This window comes from Falco cherrug (assembly GCF_023634085.1).
Source record: "Falco cherrug isolate bFalChe1 chromosome W unlocalized genomic scaffold, bFalChe1.pri SUPER_W_unloc_1, whole genome shotgun sequence".
Classification (NCBI taxonomy): Eukaryota; Metazoa; Chordata; class Aves; order Falconiformes; family Falconidae; genus Falco; species Falco cherrug.
Genome location: NW_026599288.1, coordinates 4,335,211 through 4,351,100, shown reverse-complemented (window position 1 = coordinate 4,351,100; position 15,890 = coordinate 4,335,211). Strand labels below are relative to the sequence as shown.

At 38.3% G+C, this 15,890-nt stretch overlaps 1 protein-coding gene across 1 annotated transcript; it reads right to left on the bottom strand.

Moving 5' to 3' along the window:
- Window positions 1–3,395: 3,395 nt before the first annotated feature.
- Window positions 3,396–15,766, bottom strand: LOC129734879 (zinc finger protein 366-like). Its single transcript, XM_055700249.1, is given in 6 exon segments — window positions 3,396–4,553; window positions 6,210–6,368; window positions 6,370–6,395; window positions 12,110–12,301; window positions 14,393–15,582; window positions 15,585–15,766. Coding segments are annotated over 6 exon segments (2,169 nt in total). The 5' UTR covers window positions 15,682–15,766; the 3' UTR covers window positions 3,396–4,048.
- Window positions 15,767–15,890: the final 124 nt, after the last annotated feature.

The window sequence follows — 15,890 nt, the reverse complement described above, 5'->3', positions numbered from 1 at the left end:
TTCATGTCCTTGTGACCACCCGATCTTCTTCAGGTGATTGTGACCACCCAATCTTTTCCAGCAAGGAGACTTAGCACTCCCTCCCTCTAGATAGCATTTGAATGTCTCTCATCTTTTCTTATTCTCTTTTAAATAGCCCCTTTGTTAGAGGAAGAAGGGCAGGCGTCTCCCCTTTGTTAGAGGAAGAGGGGCAGGCGTCTCCTCAAAACTGTGGTTGTCACCGTACCCATGACTAGTCACCATACCCACATTCCTTAAGCAGACACATACAATCACAATCCATGTCCATTATCCCCATTTCACATTATTTCTCCATATCATTTTCATTATAAATATTTACTTTTTTTTTCTTTTTAAAGTAAATAATTCTTGTATCAGTGTCACTATGTGACCAGGCACAGTCTCAAGGCTTCATTGTAATGAAATATTCTCCATTTTCTAGGAAGAATGCAAGAAAAGGGATTTACATTATGAATTATTCCCAAATAGCATTGCCATTCTGGGGACCTCTACTCCTTTCTACCTGGCTGTATGTTGTTGACAGTTGCTTTTGCTCCAATAAGAAGTAAGATTGTAGAAGTGGATAAATTGGCTGCAGTGAAGGTGTGGTTGAAAGTGTTTGGGTTAACCATTCAGACAACCCAGAATTGTTTGCAGTGACTTCCTTTCCTGAGGAAACCTCTGACACTTTCCCTTATGAGGCCTGTAAGGGAATTCTGGACCCAATACTTCCAGAAGACGCCATTTTTCTGGTTGTGATGTTATCTGCTGGGAGCGGAGCTCTGCTGAAAATGTCTCCTTTGTTCCATTTGACTTGAATGCTCTTGATATGTAACCATTTGTCTCTTTCTTGATAATTTGTCTAGCTGTCTTGTAACACTTTCCAATTTATAGACAACAGGGCTATGCAAGGGCCACACGCCTTTCTGCTCTAGCCACTGCAGAAGTGAAGTGACTTGCTAAATTAACTCATCCGCATGATCACCATTATAGAAATTGCAATCAGGTTCAACTTTTACTATAAGAGCTTATATGGCTGCAGAGGTTGAGTGAACTGATCTTGAATGGTGCACAGCTGGGAACTACATCACCTTGAGAGAGACATTTCTGAGAGTCAATGGCTTTCCGCTCTTGGCTGTATACTATCAAAAATAGGAGCTTTTGTCAGCCAGAAGCAATATATTGCCAAGAAGGTAACTAAAAGACTTGTTCCCATTTCTAAGAGACAGTCTCCTAAACTAAATTCATGATGAATTTCTATCTGATCATTTTCCTTCTAGACAGAGAAAGAATGCAGTTGTACACACTATTCCTAAAAGTTTTCTGATTCTTCTGCTTGACCATAATGTTTTCCTTGAAAGACAGCTCCTTTTTCAAGAGGAGTTATCTTGCAGTGGAAGCAAGGAAGATAAATATATATAATAAAACAGTTCATCACTGAAAAAACATGGCTATGTACCTCTGAAATACACCTAATTTTGAAATACATCATTCATTCTAGTCCTAAAGTGACCAACATTCCACATCAACTTGGTATACCCTTTTTATTCTAAAAAAGCATGTACATTAGCTGTAGAGTTAATTACATTTAGAAGTGACCTGTACATTAAAGCTTCTTATATCAATAGCTTTCTCTGTTCTTCATTCAGAATCTTTACTATGCTGTTTGAGCCCTGAAAAATGAAACCATTTTCTGCAGCATCAGGCTACACAAACCCAGTTTTACATGATGAATAAGGACTATTGCCCTGTGAATGCTGATTAACTAGTAGGTGTGAGAATTACTTCTGTAAGGTGGGAGGTTTCTTATAATGACAGAGAGCTGCAGCTACAGGCCTCTAGTCTTAGCAAGCCATAAGTATATGACTTAATATTTAATTATAACTTGCTATATATTGAGCATGATGATAACAAGGTATTTCAAATCAAGATATTGGCAGGTAAGTGAAGAATGAAGTAATATTTGGAAATTATGTACCATATATATATAAGTTCTGACCTTTTGAGCTGGGATGTCAAAATGTCATAGAAATAATTAAATTATTTATTAAATCTTTATTTCCTTATAAGCAACGGGATTGCTTGGAGCTGTTTGTCATATATCTTGAAGATGCAGAAACCAAGGTGCTAATCAAACTATTAATGCAATTAATGGAATGTGCTTTTATGAACATGTAATTGTGTGTATATATATATTTGTTATGAACATAGAATTGTATGGGAATCAGAGGATGAAAAGTTGGGAATGACTCATTAAAAACTGCATTAATAGAATTCTTCTGAAAGGCCCGGAGCTTACTGGTCAAGCCATGTTAATAAGAGAATATTTCTGCCTCAGATAAGAGGAAATCTAAACCAGTTTTCCTCTGTGAAGTACTACTTGCCCTGTAAGGGCTCTTTTTTTGCCATCCCTTCTAAAATAAAATCCAATCAGACCTGGGAATTTCAAAATCACCCTTGCTAGCCAAGATAAACTGAAGAGATAAATGGCAAAATTACATCATTTTCTCAATGAAATGACTCACTGCTTTATGTGTAATTACAGCAAGACTTGCAAATGCTACATGCTGCTGCTGATGATGATGAAATGTATTGTTCTGAGCAGACAATAGAACAAAATGTCAATGCAGTCCATGCTATTTCACTTGAAGAAGTGCTGAATATTCCTATACTGACTGAAACAGCAAAACATAAATATTTAATGTGCCAGAGGAAAAGCTTCTGTGACCATAAATTCCAGTCCTTTCAAAGCCTTGCAGAGTTGTACTTCACTATCTCACAAGACATTAGCATTTCTTCTTAATTTGTTTCCCATTTCTCACTCTTAAGTGGTTGAACTAAACCAGTAACTTCAGTAAATGAAAGTATTTGGATTGTGTTAGTTCTGAGAGTGACAGCACTTTCATGCACACCGTATTTAACAGTACTCTTGCTCATACTGTGAAATACTTAGCATTTTCAGATTTTTGAGACCTATAGTTACAAATGTTCATATATATTTATTCATATATAAATCAAACACTAAAGTACATTGCTTTCTGATAACTAGAAAATTGTGTAGAAGTCTCTACCACCCCAGATAAAGGAAAATAAGCTTCTGTACCCCATTGTCTGCTTTTACATCAATTGAATAAGTATTAAAATGTTAGTGTTACCGAAATCTCAGAATGAAGAACTTATCGACACCAATGTGATGCAGATAAGCAGACACTTCTTTATTGACGGCCGGGTGCGTGAGCGAGTCCTCTCACGATCAACGCACACCAAGTCTCAAAATTAGACACCATATATAGAACTTATTCATACATATTCATTAAATATTCATGCATAATCATAATATTTCCCGTAAATCATTAACATACACTCTTCCTATATCCGATTCTGCGCAGTAGAGCTTAGAAAGGTCTAGAAATGGGTCTGGGGTACGATTTGGGTAGGTGGTATATGAGTCGGTGGTCGCGATCTCCCTCTGCCGGAATTACCTTTTACTAAAGTTCACGATTTCTTGGCAGGTAACTACAAGCTGTTCCAGTCGACTCCTCCCGGTTTCCATTAATCTCATATTTTGACATTTCAATACACCTTCTACATACAGAAGACTAGTCAAATACAAAGAAACCTTTCAAACCCTAAAGTTATTACCTAAGTTTTAACAATGGTTCTAGCCCATTCTTCTAGCCTTGGTACAGGATGTACAGAAGATCTCATAGCAGCTTTTACTGTGCAACTATAAGTTTCATTAAAATATTTCTTATCCTTCTATATTTCTATTCTATAAAATAATTTTATAAAATCAAATAATCAATCAAATAAAGTCAATCAATCTTAACTTATTAGCAAATCTGTAACATTAGTGTTCCATATTTATTGCATTTCTTGGTGACCTTGGACTGCTTTATTCTTTTAATATAGATTTTACCTTAAATTATTTTTATTCATCTGACTTGTTTATTTTTAAAGACTACTACAACTTTCCAGGCTTTGGTAAATTACAGTTCATGTTAAAAGCTATCTGGTTCAAATTTTCCAGCTTTTTTTAAATGTCCATTTAAATGCCTATAAGTATTGTTTGTTTTTCCACTTTTCTTTCCAGTAATTCTTTCAAACTCTTGTTCCTGTGTTTGAAATACAAGTAATCAGAGAGAGAATGGCCAAGTCTGGCCTTTTCAAAGGATCTGAAGCTGAGATGTTCTTTGTTGTTTGCAAGGTCTCTCTCTCCTTGGCTCTCCTGTTTGTCTGAATTTCCTATTCTCTTCTCCAGTCCTCCCTCACTTAGCATTTCTTCTTTCTCATTGCAGTCCTTCATCATGCACTTAGGTTTGCCAGACAGATTTTGAGCCACATACAGCCTGTTGTTGTCATGATGGTATATGCCAGGGCTGTAACGCTCTGTCTCATAGCAGTTGTCTTCCTCTTCTTCCTGGCATGAGCTCCCCTTGGCACTCTCACCATCTGAATGAAATGAGATTCCCTTCCCTTGGTTTTTCTGGGAAAGATCAAAGGGTTCTTCCTGTTCTAAGCTTCTCAAGACATTTGTCTGGGACAGAGAATTTCTTCTTCTTCCAAAACCTTGTAGTGGTTTGAGGGGAGAGAAAAGGAACAATTTATATATAGCAAATTTTACTATATAATACATGGTTAAAAAACTTGAGATAGCCTTCTATTTAATATTTTACCTTTGTCTTTCACCCAGCTATCTCCAACTAGTTTACTGTTTACATCTCATGGCATGTCCTTTGAGATGTTGTTAAAAGAAGTACTATCATATCCACTTCACAGCCAGGTCAGGACACACAAACCATTGTGCTGTATATGCCAGACACTTTATGAGAGAACTAGGAATAAAAGTGAAGTGTCCTGGCCTCTTGTAAACCATTTTTTCCAGTGAACCTACCTATTTCCTCCTCCTATGTTGTTTTTTTTTTTAAATGAACACTTTGACCTAAATCATCACATGCCATAACCGAAGTCCCAGGTTTTGTATATTCTTTTCCAGAGAAGTGGAAGAGATTAAAAGCATGTTAACATATTTGTTCTATAGACCCTCTGGTTCAAAGTTACTACTTTAAAAAATGAAAACTCAATTATGTCTCATCAGTCTACGACCTCAGCACTCCTTGATTTTCCCTCTCTCATCTAGTGCTGCTGAAAAGCTGTATGCACTAGATAGTGTTTCAGCTTGAATAGATCATTATAATAAAATGATGATTTTGAGTTATGCAGTATAAATCTCAGTGTGGTCCTGAATATATTTTGTCTTAATATTTGTCAGAGTGTCTCCTTTCTGTTCCTCTTACTGGAAACTCAGACATTACCCAGTGGGTAACACAGATGTACTCTGACCATCAGGATGCACAGAAGAAGATTCAGACACTGCAAGCATAGTCTATCTTAATTAAAAGAATGATGACAGTACCGGGGTGAGGATTTCACCCAATAGCAAAAATCTATGAAAGCCACTATTTTATTTGCTTAGTTTTGGTTGGGGTTTTTTTTCCTCAGTAATTGAATCCAGTTTATGCAGCCTCTCTAGATACAGCTGCTACTTTGCAACAGGTTGTATTTGTTAAAATGGTTTATGAGCAGGTGGCAGCCCTCACAAATTGTCTTCTGTCTGATAAGCCTCAAGGGCTGAAGAATCTCTGTACACTGAAAAGCACTTTGGCTGTCTTCAATTACAAGTAATTGCATAACTAGCATGGTGCTGCAGGAGATTTACAGGGGGGAGGGGGAGACATTTATATTATTATCAGTTAGAATCTTTGTAAATATGTGCTAGGCTGCCCTAAAGCCCAAATTTGAGGAACACCAAGAAATCTTACCCATGAAGGAGTTATTAATCCAGAAAGTCTTAACAAACAAAATATCTTGTATACTCAAACTCTCAAAACAATCCCCCCTAATTCCCCCACTTCTTTAGATAGTGTTGGCATGTATGCACACATGAGGCTAAAAATATTTCCTTTGTGCTCACAAGTACTGTCTCATTTTGGTTTTGTCTACTACTCTATCTTGGTTTGTACCTCTGTGCCATCAGATATCTAATCTAGTCTGAAAGGTCTCTGAGACAAGGGTCACTACAACCTCCCAGGCTTATGGAATTCAATCTCTTCCAATTGCATTGGATCTATGGTATGAGACTGTAGATCTGTGGTACAAAGCCCATTTGGGTTTACTGATACGCACCTTCAAACCTCTCAGAGAATAACTGAAAAATATTACCTTGAGATTGAAATCCTCTTTCCATGACGCTGTGTTTGACTTTCATGTGCCTGGTTAGGTTCCCCTTCAAGGTGAATTTGCTGGGACAGTAGAGGCACTTGAAAGGCTTACTGTCTGAGTGCAAGTGCATGTGTCCCATTAAATTGCATTCTGTTAAATTCCTTTCCACACAGCTGTCAAAACCAGTAAAAATGAAAATTATTTGTTTGTAGGGGTACTTCCAAGGTGAACATTTTAAAAAGAAATAGAACCTACCTTTCTCAACTTGAACCCTGGGCAGCTTATGGCTGCAATTTGTTTTTCAAAGATACAGGCTAAAAACCTACAGACAAGAATATGTGGTTAAGTTTGATCTATCTAGGGCCTTCTGCACTGCTGCCATTTTTTTTAAATTTGGTGACTAGGAGACACACACAGTCAAGGATTCCCCAAAATCAGGGTATGTTGTTGTAAGGAGGGGAGAGGCTTAAGTACGCAACCTGAAAGACTCTTAACTTGAATGAAATTCAAAGTATAATTTCTGCCCTAGTGAACCATTTCATTTCTAGTTTATAAAACTAGCCTTTAATCAAGAACAATGCCAGGTAGAGATGGAGATACAAGATAAAACCAATGAAAAATTTCTGTGAAACAGTCAAGCAGAATATTAATTCTCTTTAAGTGGAAATTAAATGGCTGCATATTTTGCTTAAAGCTAGAAAAAGAAATCCCTTTTTTTCTTTGTTTCTTGCTCCCCCATTTTTCTCTGATCCTCTTATCTTCTGTTTACCAGCTTCTGTGTTTCAGTGTCTCTGGCGAATAAGATGGAATTTAAACACTCATGGGGCTGCAAGAATGACTCAGCTTTCCCTGAAGCGTGTTCCTGACAGCTCAAGCCACAGATCCTTCAGATTTCCATTCTGTGAAACAATAAGTTGTTTTTTTTCATTATTTTATCTAGATGTGACTTTTGTAGTCTGCTTCCTTATAAATCAAACATATTCTCATGTCCAAAGAAGAGCAATTAAGCTGGTGAAGGGTCTGGAGCACAAGTCTGATGAGGAGTGTCTGAGGGAACTGGGGTTGTTTAGTCTGGAGAAAAGGAGACTCAGGGGAGACCTTATCGCTCTCTACAACTACGTGAAAGGAGGTTGTAGCAAGATGGGGGTTGATCTTTCCTCCCAAATAACAAGCGATAGGATGAGAGGAAACAGCCTCAATTTGCGCCAGGAGAGGTTTATATTGGGTATTAGGAAAAATTTCTTCACTGAAAGGGTTGTCGAGCATTGGAACAGGCTGCCCAGGGAGGTGGTAGAGTCACCATGCCTGGAGGTATTTAAAAGATATGTAGATGTGGTGCTTAGGGACATGGTTTACTGGTGGACTTGGTAGTGTTAGGTTTATGGTTGGACTCGATCTTAAACGTGTTTTCCAACATAAATGATTCTATGATTCAAGACACGAGAATTTAGTGTCACTGTTAGAAGCTTCTAGTCTTACTTGTCTTCCGTTTTTTCCCTATCATGGTTTATAATTTAATTCACATTCAAGTGGTTATTTCCATCCTCTGCAGACTTCTGTGTTTGCTTTCTACTTAAATTCTTTTTTTTAATACTTTTACCATCATGTTTATTTATTTATTTTTATGATCTTTATTACTATAGGATCCAGAATTACCATTACTGAGTAACTGAAACTTACATCAAGGCGTGTACTCATCTGAAAGAAAATTATTTAAAAGTGATTACTGAGATTCCACCAAATTTTTGGTCCAGTCTGACTTCTGATTTAATATATTTTGGTAGTACAAAAGGTCTGCTACAGTACTTTTTGATTCAAATTCACAAAGCCATCACCTGGAATATCTGGATGAAATGTAGGAAGTGGAATGATTCTTGGTGAAGTAGTACTGTATCCTTTGCTTTTTAAACCATCTCTTGAGGGAAAATGGAAGCAGTTCATTAATATAAAAAATTTGCAGTGGTATTGTTTTTAAATAAAAAGTAGATTTGAGTGGGTCATCCATCCACTTAGGAAAGAGGACTGTCTCTCTTTTGCATTCAAAGAAAACTAATCTGTCAGATGACTTATATTCAGTGAAATGAATGCACCAAAAAACATTCTAAAAGTGCTGTGAGGAAACAAAGAAGCATTGATGAGCACAGAAAATTCACAAGGAAGAACACCAGCTGATTATATCTTGACAGCTTGCTGGAATGATCTAAGATGTGTCAATATTTCCCTGGCTATAAGAATGCCAATAATAATATATCTCTAATAACTCTTAGCAGAAGGCTTCTGGTTATCTGCTTGGCTGACCTGTGTTCTTACCAGCTTTTGCTTTCTGATAGCTAGGTCTTTATTACTCTATCTAAACTGGTAATCAAGGAAAATCAGGTTGAACAGGTGAATGGCTAGAGTACTTCATGCAAATCTATATCTTTATAAGGTATTGAGTAGTAAAAAGGGTCTGGTAAGAGCTTTTTTTTTTTTTTTTGTCAAGGCAATTTTTATTTCTCTTTCTTCATAATGAAAAGAGAGGGGACTTCCTAAAGGATCCTTACAGCATAAAAATTTTGTGTCTTTGAATAAAGGGAATAGGTTTTCCATTTCCCAAAGTCATGCACAGTCTTAGGGATGTATAATATGTTCCTGTCCTGAAATTTTCTCTGGGGACACAAGGAAAAGGTACTAGAGTGGAGAGGTGTAGCAGGAAAATGGAAAAAAAATGCAGATATGAAAATTGTTTTTTCAGAACCATGGCTCTGTGTGGCATGGTATCTTGGTACGAAGTCCCTTTCAAAAGGCACAAGATGAGTTTCAGATGAATGTCCATGATTCAGAGGGCGAAGGGAGCAAGTTTCAGGCTCACATGCTGAAAGACGGCAACTCAGAGCTAGCTGGGATTCACAGCTAGTGCTTAAACAACAGCCTGAGTCTGCAGATCAAACTAGGAAAGTGTACAAGATTTTCTTCCTCTGTGACAGGACAGGGGTGTGAGTACTGATGAGCAGAGTGTGAAAGATGATCCAGAGCCAGTTGCATGGGAGAGCTCCAGAAGTCACCACAGAGCACATTAGCACTCAGGGAGATGCAAAGCTCATGCAAGAAAACTTGGGATAGCTGGAACAACATAGTTTACTTGTGGACTTTTTGTTAGGCTTTCTAATTTAGACAAAATAAAATTCAAGCCCTGAAGAGAAAGACCTCAGCTGCAAGTCTGCTGAACACACTTTGATGTACTGGCTGGTGAAATGGACTTCAGTACAGTTTGCTAGAAAAGCTGACTTAGTTCAACAATAGATTTTGTCTTCCTAAGCCACCACATGAAGTATCACCCTTCTAGATTTGTCAGTCTGTTTTGTTTCTTCCCAAAGTACTTATCTCTCACATTTTCTTTGGTTTTGACTCTTGATCTAAACCAGGGGTCCTCAAACTATGGCCCGCGGGCCAGATACGGCCCCCCCAGGGTCCTCAATCCGGCCCCTGGTATTTACAGAACACACACACACCCCCCGCCGGGGGTTGGGGGGGAAACCAAGCAGCCGCAGATGAATGCCTGCCACTTCATCCACGCGCCGGACCCCTGTTTAAAAAGTTTGAGGACCCCTGAATTCTAAACCCATGATTTTAGATGGGAAAAAGTGGAGTTCAAAACATCTGCTGCAAAGTGCATTTCGCTAGGCTGGAGAAAACTTCATTGCATTCTTTATTGCAGGTCTGAAACATTACTGACTTCAGCACTAATAGAAATTGTAAATTTCATAGGAGCTTCCTTTACAAATCAGAATTAGCACTATTGCACCAGTTGGTGCAACTCCTTCAGAACTCCTCAGTGTTTTTGTTTAAAACAGAAATAAACAAGGAAGCATGGGCTCAGGCCTTTAAAAACTACAGAGAAGCTCACTCTTCAGAGAAAAATCACACAGAGATCCAGGCTGCAGTTGGATGAGGAAACAGAAAGGACAACTGCTATACCCCCACTTCAGATAGTCTGTGCTTAGCTGTGATTAGACACATAGGAAAGAATCACAGGGTTTTTTTGCTATGAGAAAAAGGTAAATAAAAACATTGCATGTAGTGAAGTAGAAAGGCTACTGCTGTGCTCTCTTTCCCCTGCATTCTTCTTTTTTCTTTCTTCATAAGAAGGGTGCTCCTTTCCTCAAAGAGAGGAGAAGGAGAAAGACTGTAAACTGTCCAAAAGGACCGTGAGAAAACAGGAAGCTCTGAAAAGTACAAGAGAAAGCAAGATGAAATCTATTTGCAGGCGGTTCCAGGGGGACGTGTGAGCCATTGTTAAGCAGGCTGTTCATACAGCTATATCCTTCCTTCTGCTGAGGAGGAGCTTGATGCCAAAAGGTTGCTATCTAGTCATTGCCTTAACCCTCTGAATACCAACCATATATACTTGATCAAGTCTGTCAAGGGCTCTGACAAAGAGGCAAGGGATGTTCCTAATGCTAAAGAGCAATTCCCAATTCTCCCTTTGCTTATAATTAGGATCCCCACTCTGTTCAGGAGCACTGATGTTGATTCATACCCCTTCAGCCATAGGAGAATGGTTCACTGTGCTTGTTTCTTTCCTCCTAGGAACATTGGGTGGGGACAGAGAAGTAAAAAAAACCCCAAAAACAAAAAAACAGGTGTTCCTGTAGAGCTTTTGTTACTCGCTGGAAAACACACTGTTACTCCAGTTCCTGACTGGATTTGCTTTTATTTTTTCAAAGTGAAATGTTTCAAAGTTATCAAAGCAAAATGAGGAAGTAAAAAAAGATTCATTTGGACATTTTCCTATTAAAATTATCCCTGAAAGATGTATTTTCCTATGACATTTTGAAGTTCTGCATTTTTCAAGAGAAAATAATTCCATTTAAAATTTTTCATCCAGCTTTGCTTCTCGATGAAAGACTCCTTTTATGAAAATATTTAATTTCATAAAGATGTTGGATGAAAGAGTTCTAGAAATTGCTTCCAGATCAATCTTCATTTACTCAGGCATAAACTGGGTGATATGCTCCACTCCATATTTATAGCCCTCTTAGAGCAGATCAAAGTAGGATTAAAACCTACAGCCTTTGACTTCACAAGGTATGACTATAATAGTGAGCCAGATAGGCAGCAAAAGGAACAGATGTAGTGTCCAATACTGAATAAGAATATAAACATTCATAAGGAAGAAATTAGAGATGAACACAGTCAGGAAAGCCAAAGCCTCAAAAGTTTATGGGGAGGAGGGGAGAAGAGGAAATGGAAAGGGAATGTCAGCCTCCAATGTGCTGGAGGGAGGTAGCAAACTGGAATTCCCAGAGGATCCTAAAAAGGCTAAATGGTCTGAGAGTCCATTTCATTAGGATACTGATTTCCTGCCCTGAATTTCAGTCTGGTAATTGCATTTGGCCCATTCAAATCTCTTCTGCAGTTCAATTTTGCTGTAGCTTTCTTTGAGTCCTTCCCTGATCTGTTGCATAGCATCACTGTGTGAAGTCATGGCTGCTGCTTTTCCATGGTCCTCTACAGGGTGCACAAGTTGATCTATGTGTTTAGCCAGTGTTTCAAGCTATTAAGCACTTAGACTTCTGTTTGGATAGCTGTACTAAGCAAATGTCAGGTATGTTTATTGTCCTCAAACTGCAGTGGCATTTAAATGCTTGCTAAGTGGAAAAAATATTTGAGGATGAAAGTTACTGATATTGAAGGGGAAGGGAGTAAATCACTGGTATTGATAACTCCATTATTTTGTGCTACCTAAGCAGAACTGAGGTCAAGAAAGGAAACTAGACTGTTTTGTGTTAAATACAACTGTAGAATATGTTAGCAAGTCTTGTTTTTCTTATTCTACCATATCACCAGGTGATAACATCACAGAAATATCCAGTGGGTTTATGCCTCTGCCATGAGATACACTTACCTTGCATTTAAAGGGTTTAACATCAGAGTGAACAATCATGTGGGCCTTAAGAGTCTGCTTTTGCACAAAGCTCTTGAAGCACAAATGACATTGATAGGCTCTGATATTGGTGTGGATCAGGACATGTCGCTTCATGTTGGCCAGCAGAGTAAATTCCCGGCCACAAATTCCACATTTGTGCTCTTTCACACCCTGTAAGAAAAGAAAAAAAAATCAGAAAAAAAATAATCTTCAGTACAGTAATATATGAATTATTCATTCTTCAATAGCAAAGCAGGCAATAAATTATTTTGCTTTTAACATCATTTGCTAAAGTTATAGATACTTATGTATTTTTTCTTGGGAAATTCTTACAAGAATCTGAAAAGCAGAGAGGGAAAACAAAACGTAAGCTTAATAAAATAATGAGTTTTGTTTCCATCAATAAATTTACAAATCAGTGAGATATAGTAGTAGAGCTTCTCTTTCCTACTTTGCTGCTTCTGTAAAATATTGGTCAAATGTGTACACTTATTGACCAAGAATAACAGCTAACCAGTTAAGAGACTAAAGTAGTGCCTGCCTATGGTAATTGAGTGTCATTGGCTTCTAAAAAAAAGACCTGCCCCTGTTTTGAAGAAAGCTATAGAAAATAATCTGAAATAACCAAGAAGTATTCAAGCAATGCCACCAAATAAGGATGCATGTTACATTCAAGGAAGAGTAAAAACTACTCTTAGTGGGGCTTAAACTAATTCTAATGGAGTGACCCCATTTTATCTGGTGTTTACAGAGTATTTCTAGCACCCTGTATGCCATCTGGTCATTTTACTAATACATAATTCAATATTCTTGGTCACACTCATGTGGTCTAACTTCCAGGTCCTCAAAAAGTCATTTAGATGCTATGAAAATAAATTAATTTACCACTAAACACTTTAAGAGTTTGAGTACTTTGCTGAAGGTAATGAGGGTTTACTAGTGAAGTGTCAAGAGCAATTACTCCTCCCGCAGGCCCCCATTACAAAGATAATTTGAAACTATCTCTACTTTTGTACCAGTAAGTGGTTTTCAGAGTTAATTGTAAAACTAAAACCTTGAACACCAACAACAACTCTGTCTCCTTATCTGATGTGAGGCTACATTTGGGCAGCTAAGTACTGTTAATTATGTTCACAGCTGCAGCTTGTGGACAAAGAAGCAGAAACTCTCTAAAAGCTCAAGGGCATTTCATTTCCTATGACAAAAGACTATCAAGTTTTGAATTAGTAGAATTTTGCATGACAAATCCAAAAACCAGGGAATCCCACAAAAAGCAGAAATTATAAGTGTAGTAGGGAAGAACAAGCAAATGTGGAAGTAGAGGGGTTTTTTTAAAAGAAAATGTGTCTATTAGAGTAAAATGCTGTAGCTTTCTGTTTTTCAGATAAAAGCCAAAAATCAAGTATTAAAGGAAAAAATATACAAGACTGGAAGCAAATTCTTATAAAATGTGTGTTTTTTTCACTTGTCTTAGTAATATTGTTCTAAAGGTAGATAAGTTAATTTCACACATTGTTGAATGGAACACATATTTTTCCTATTTTGTAAAGTGATCCTTTTAGATGTGTTACAAAGCCTGCTCCTAGTCTAAACTGACACTGTCATTACTGATAGCAGTGGCAAGGCCACATGATAGGAATTGGCTGGGATTATGGTCCTGCTTGTCCACTTTTATTAACTGGCATTCTGGATTACTTATGCACAAAGGGGAATTTTTCTTAGGTTATTTTTTTTCCCCTAAATGTCTCATTATAATGATTCTTCAAATTCTGATGAGTAATAATATACTTTCTTTTGCTGCATACATACAACCTATTGGATATCCACCTACTTCCCAGTTAAGGGAAGCAAAGCAATAGATCTGTTTTTCAGTAGAAAATTTCTGTTAAAATTTCAGGGGGTTTAGACAGCTCTACAAAATTATACTTATTTTACAGAAGGTCATTCTGAGGATAAAACCCAGAAACAGAGAGATGTGATTACAATTTTGGGAAGTAATACAGGTGTCTTACTTTAACTCCTGTTTATAACAAAACATTTTTGCATGTACTTTCTTAAGACTGACAGAGACATCTAGCTTCTAGTATTGCTAGCGTTGCTGGGGCTTTTGCTGTACATAAAATTCTCCCTCTGGCAAAGGGCCAGCATGAGGCTTTATAGACTGATTACCTTCTTTCCAAGGAGGTGCGTGTATTTTCAGCAGTCTGTAATCCTTGTGCTGCCTTCCGATGCAAGGCAACAGTGCAACTCGTGATAGCTTACCTTGTGAGTTAGGGAGTGTTGTCTGAGATGGTGAGGCTGCACAAACTCCATGCCGCATTCAGTGCAGATGTATGGACGGATGTCTTTGTGCTTCATCATGTGTTTTTGCAGTTGACTTGGGTACTGGAAGGTCTTATCACATTCAGTGCAATTGTACTGTACAGGGCCACAGTGGGTTGTTAAGTGTCTTTTCAACTGAGACAAGGTTGAGAAGTCCAGACCACACCCCACACAAATGTTCTCTTGGCTGCTCTCATGCTTAGACTCATGTGCTTTCAGCTCACTGGGATAGGCAAAACCTCTGCCACAGATCCTGCAGTTGAAAGGCTTGATGTCACTGTGTTGCATCATGTGTCTCTTAAGGTGACTGGTTTGAGTGAAAGCCTTGTGGCACACCTGGCACTTATGTGGCCTAGTGCCCTGGTGTGTCAACATATGTGTGTGCAAGTGGCTCAACTGCTTGAAAAAATTGCCACATCGGGTGCAAGCATGTGGCTTAATGCCACTGTGCCCCAAGATATGGGTGACCAAATTGTACTTGGATGTATATGACTTCTCACACATTGGACATTGCCAGCGTTTCTGTTCACTCCCCACATCAACACAGTAGCTGTCATCTATCTGAAGGTTGACATCTACTCTTTCCACTTTCTGTTTATTTTCACCTCTGACTTCAGCCTTTCTGAAGGGTGGCTCTGAAGGCCTTTTCATTTGAAAGGGGTTCCTGAAATGAAATTTTGGAGGCACAGTAAAAGGAAACATTAAGCCAGGATGGACTTTAGGATAACAAGGGTAAGGAGCCTGCATGAATGCTGGGCTACTGGGCCATGCCATCTTAGATTTCATTGGTTCTTGCTTAATGGGCTTGGCTCCAAAGTGCTCCAGTGTTCTGTAGAACTGAAAACCAAAGTTGCAGAGGTTGATCATCTGGGAACTGTATTTGGGCTGTGCTGGCTGTTGAAACACCAAGGGGAGACTGGAAGAGTCTATATCATTGTGATCTTCAGGTCTGTCTGGTGGTGGTGAGGAACCCTCAAGAGCAATAGAAGGAGGCATTTTTGTTGGCATGCTCTTGCGTTTCCGAGATCCTGCTTCCAAGGACCCCTGGAAAGTTTCCATGTCTCCAAGAGGAGGAGGGCCATAGTGGAAATGTGAGAGGTGTGGTCTGAATTCTTCACCAAATGGAGTCAGTGTGGCTTTGTAACAAGGCTCAGAGGCTGCAGACAGCAGGAAAAGGGAGAGGCTCGTGTACTGTCCACATTAAAACTAATTTCTTCATTCCTCATCATATTTAATTTTTCTGTGTCACACAAATTCCTTAAAAGAAACAAAAAAAACCAAATCTCTTTTTTCTTCTTGTTCTCTTGGAGTTGACATTTTATTGTCTAGTTTATTGGTTTGGAGGTTGTTGGTTTTTAAATTAAATGCAACTAAGGATGTCTTAGGCCCATATAAGCAATTTCCTTTTAAAGCAGAATTAAATTGACTAGTGGAGAAC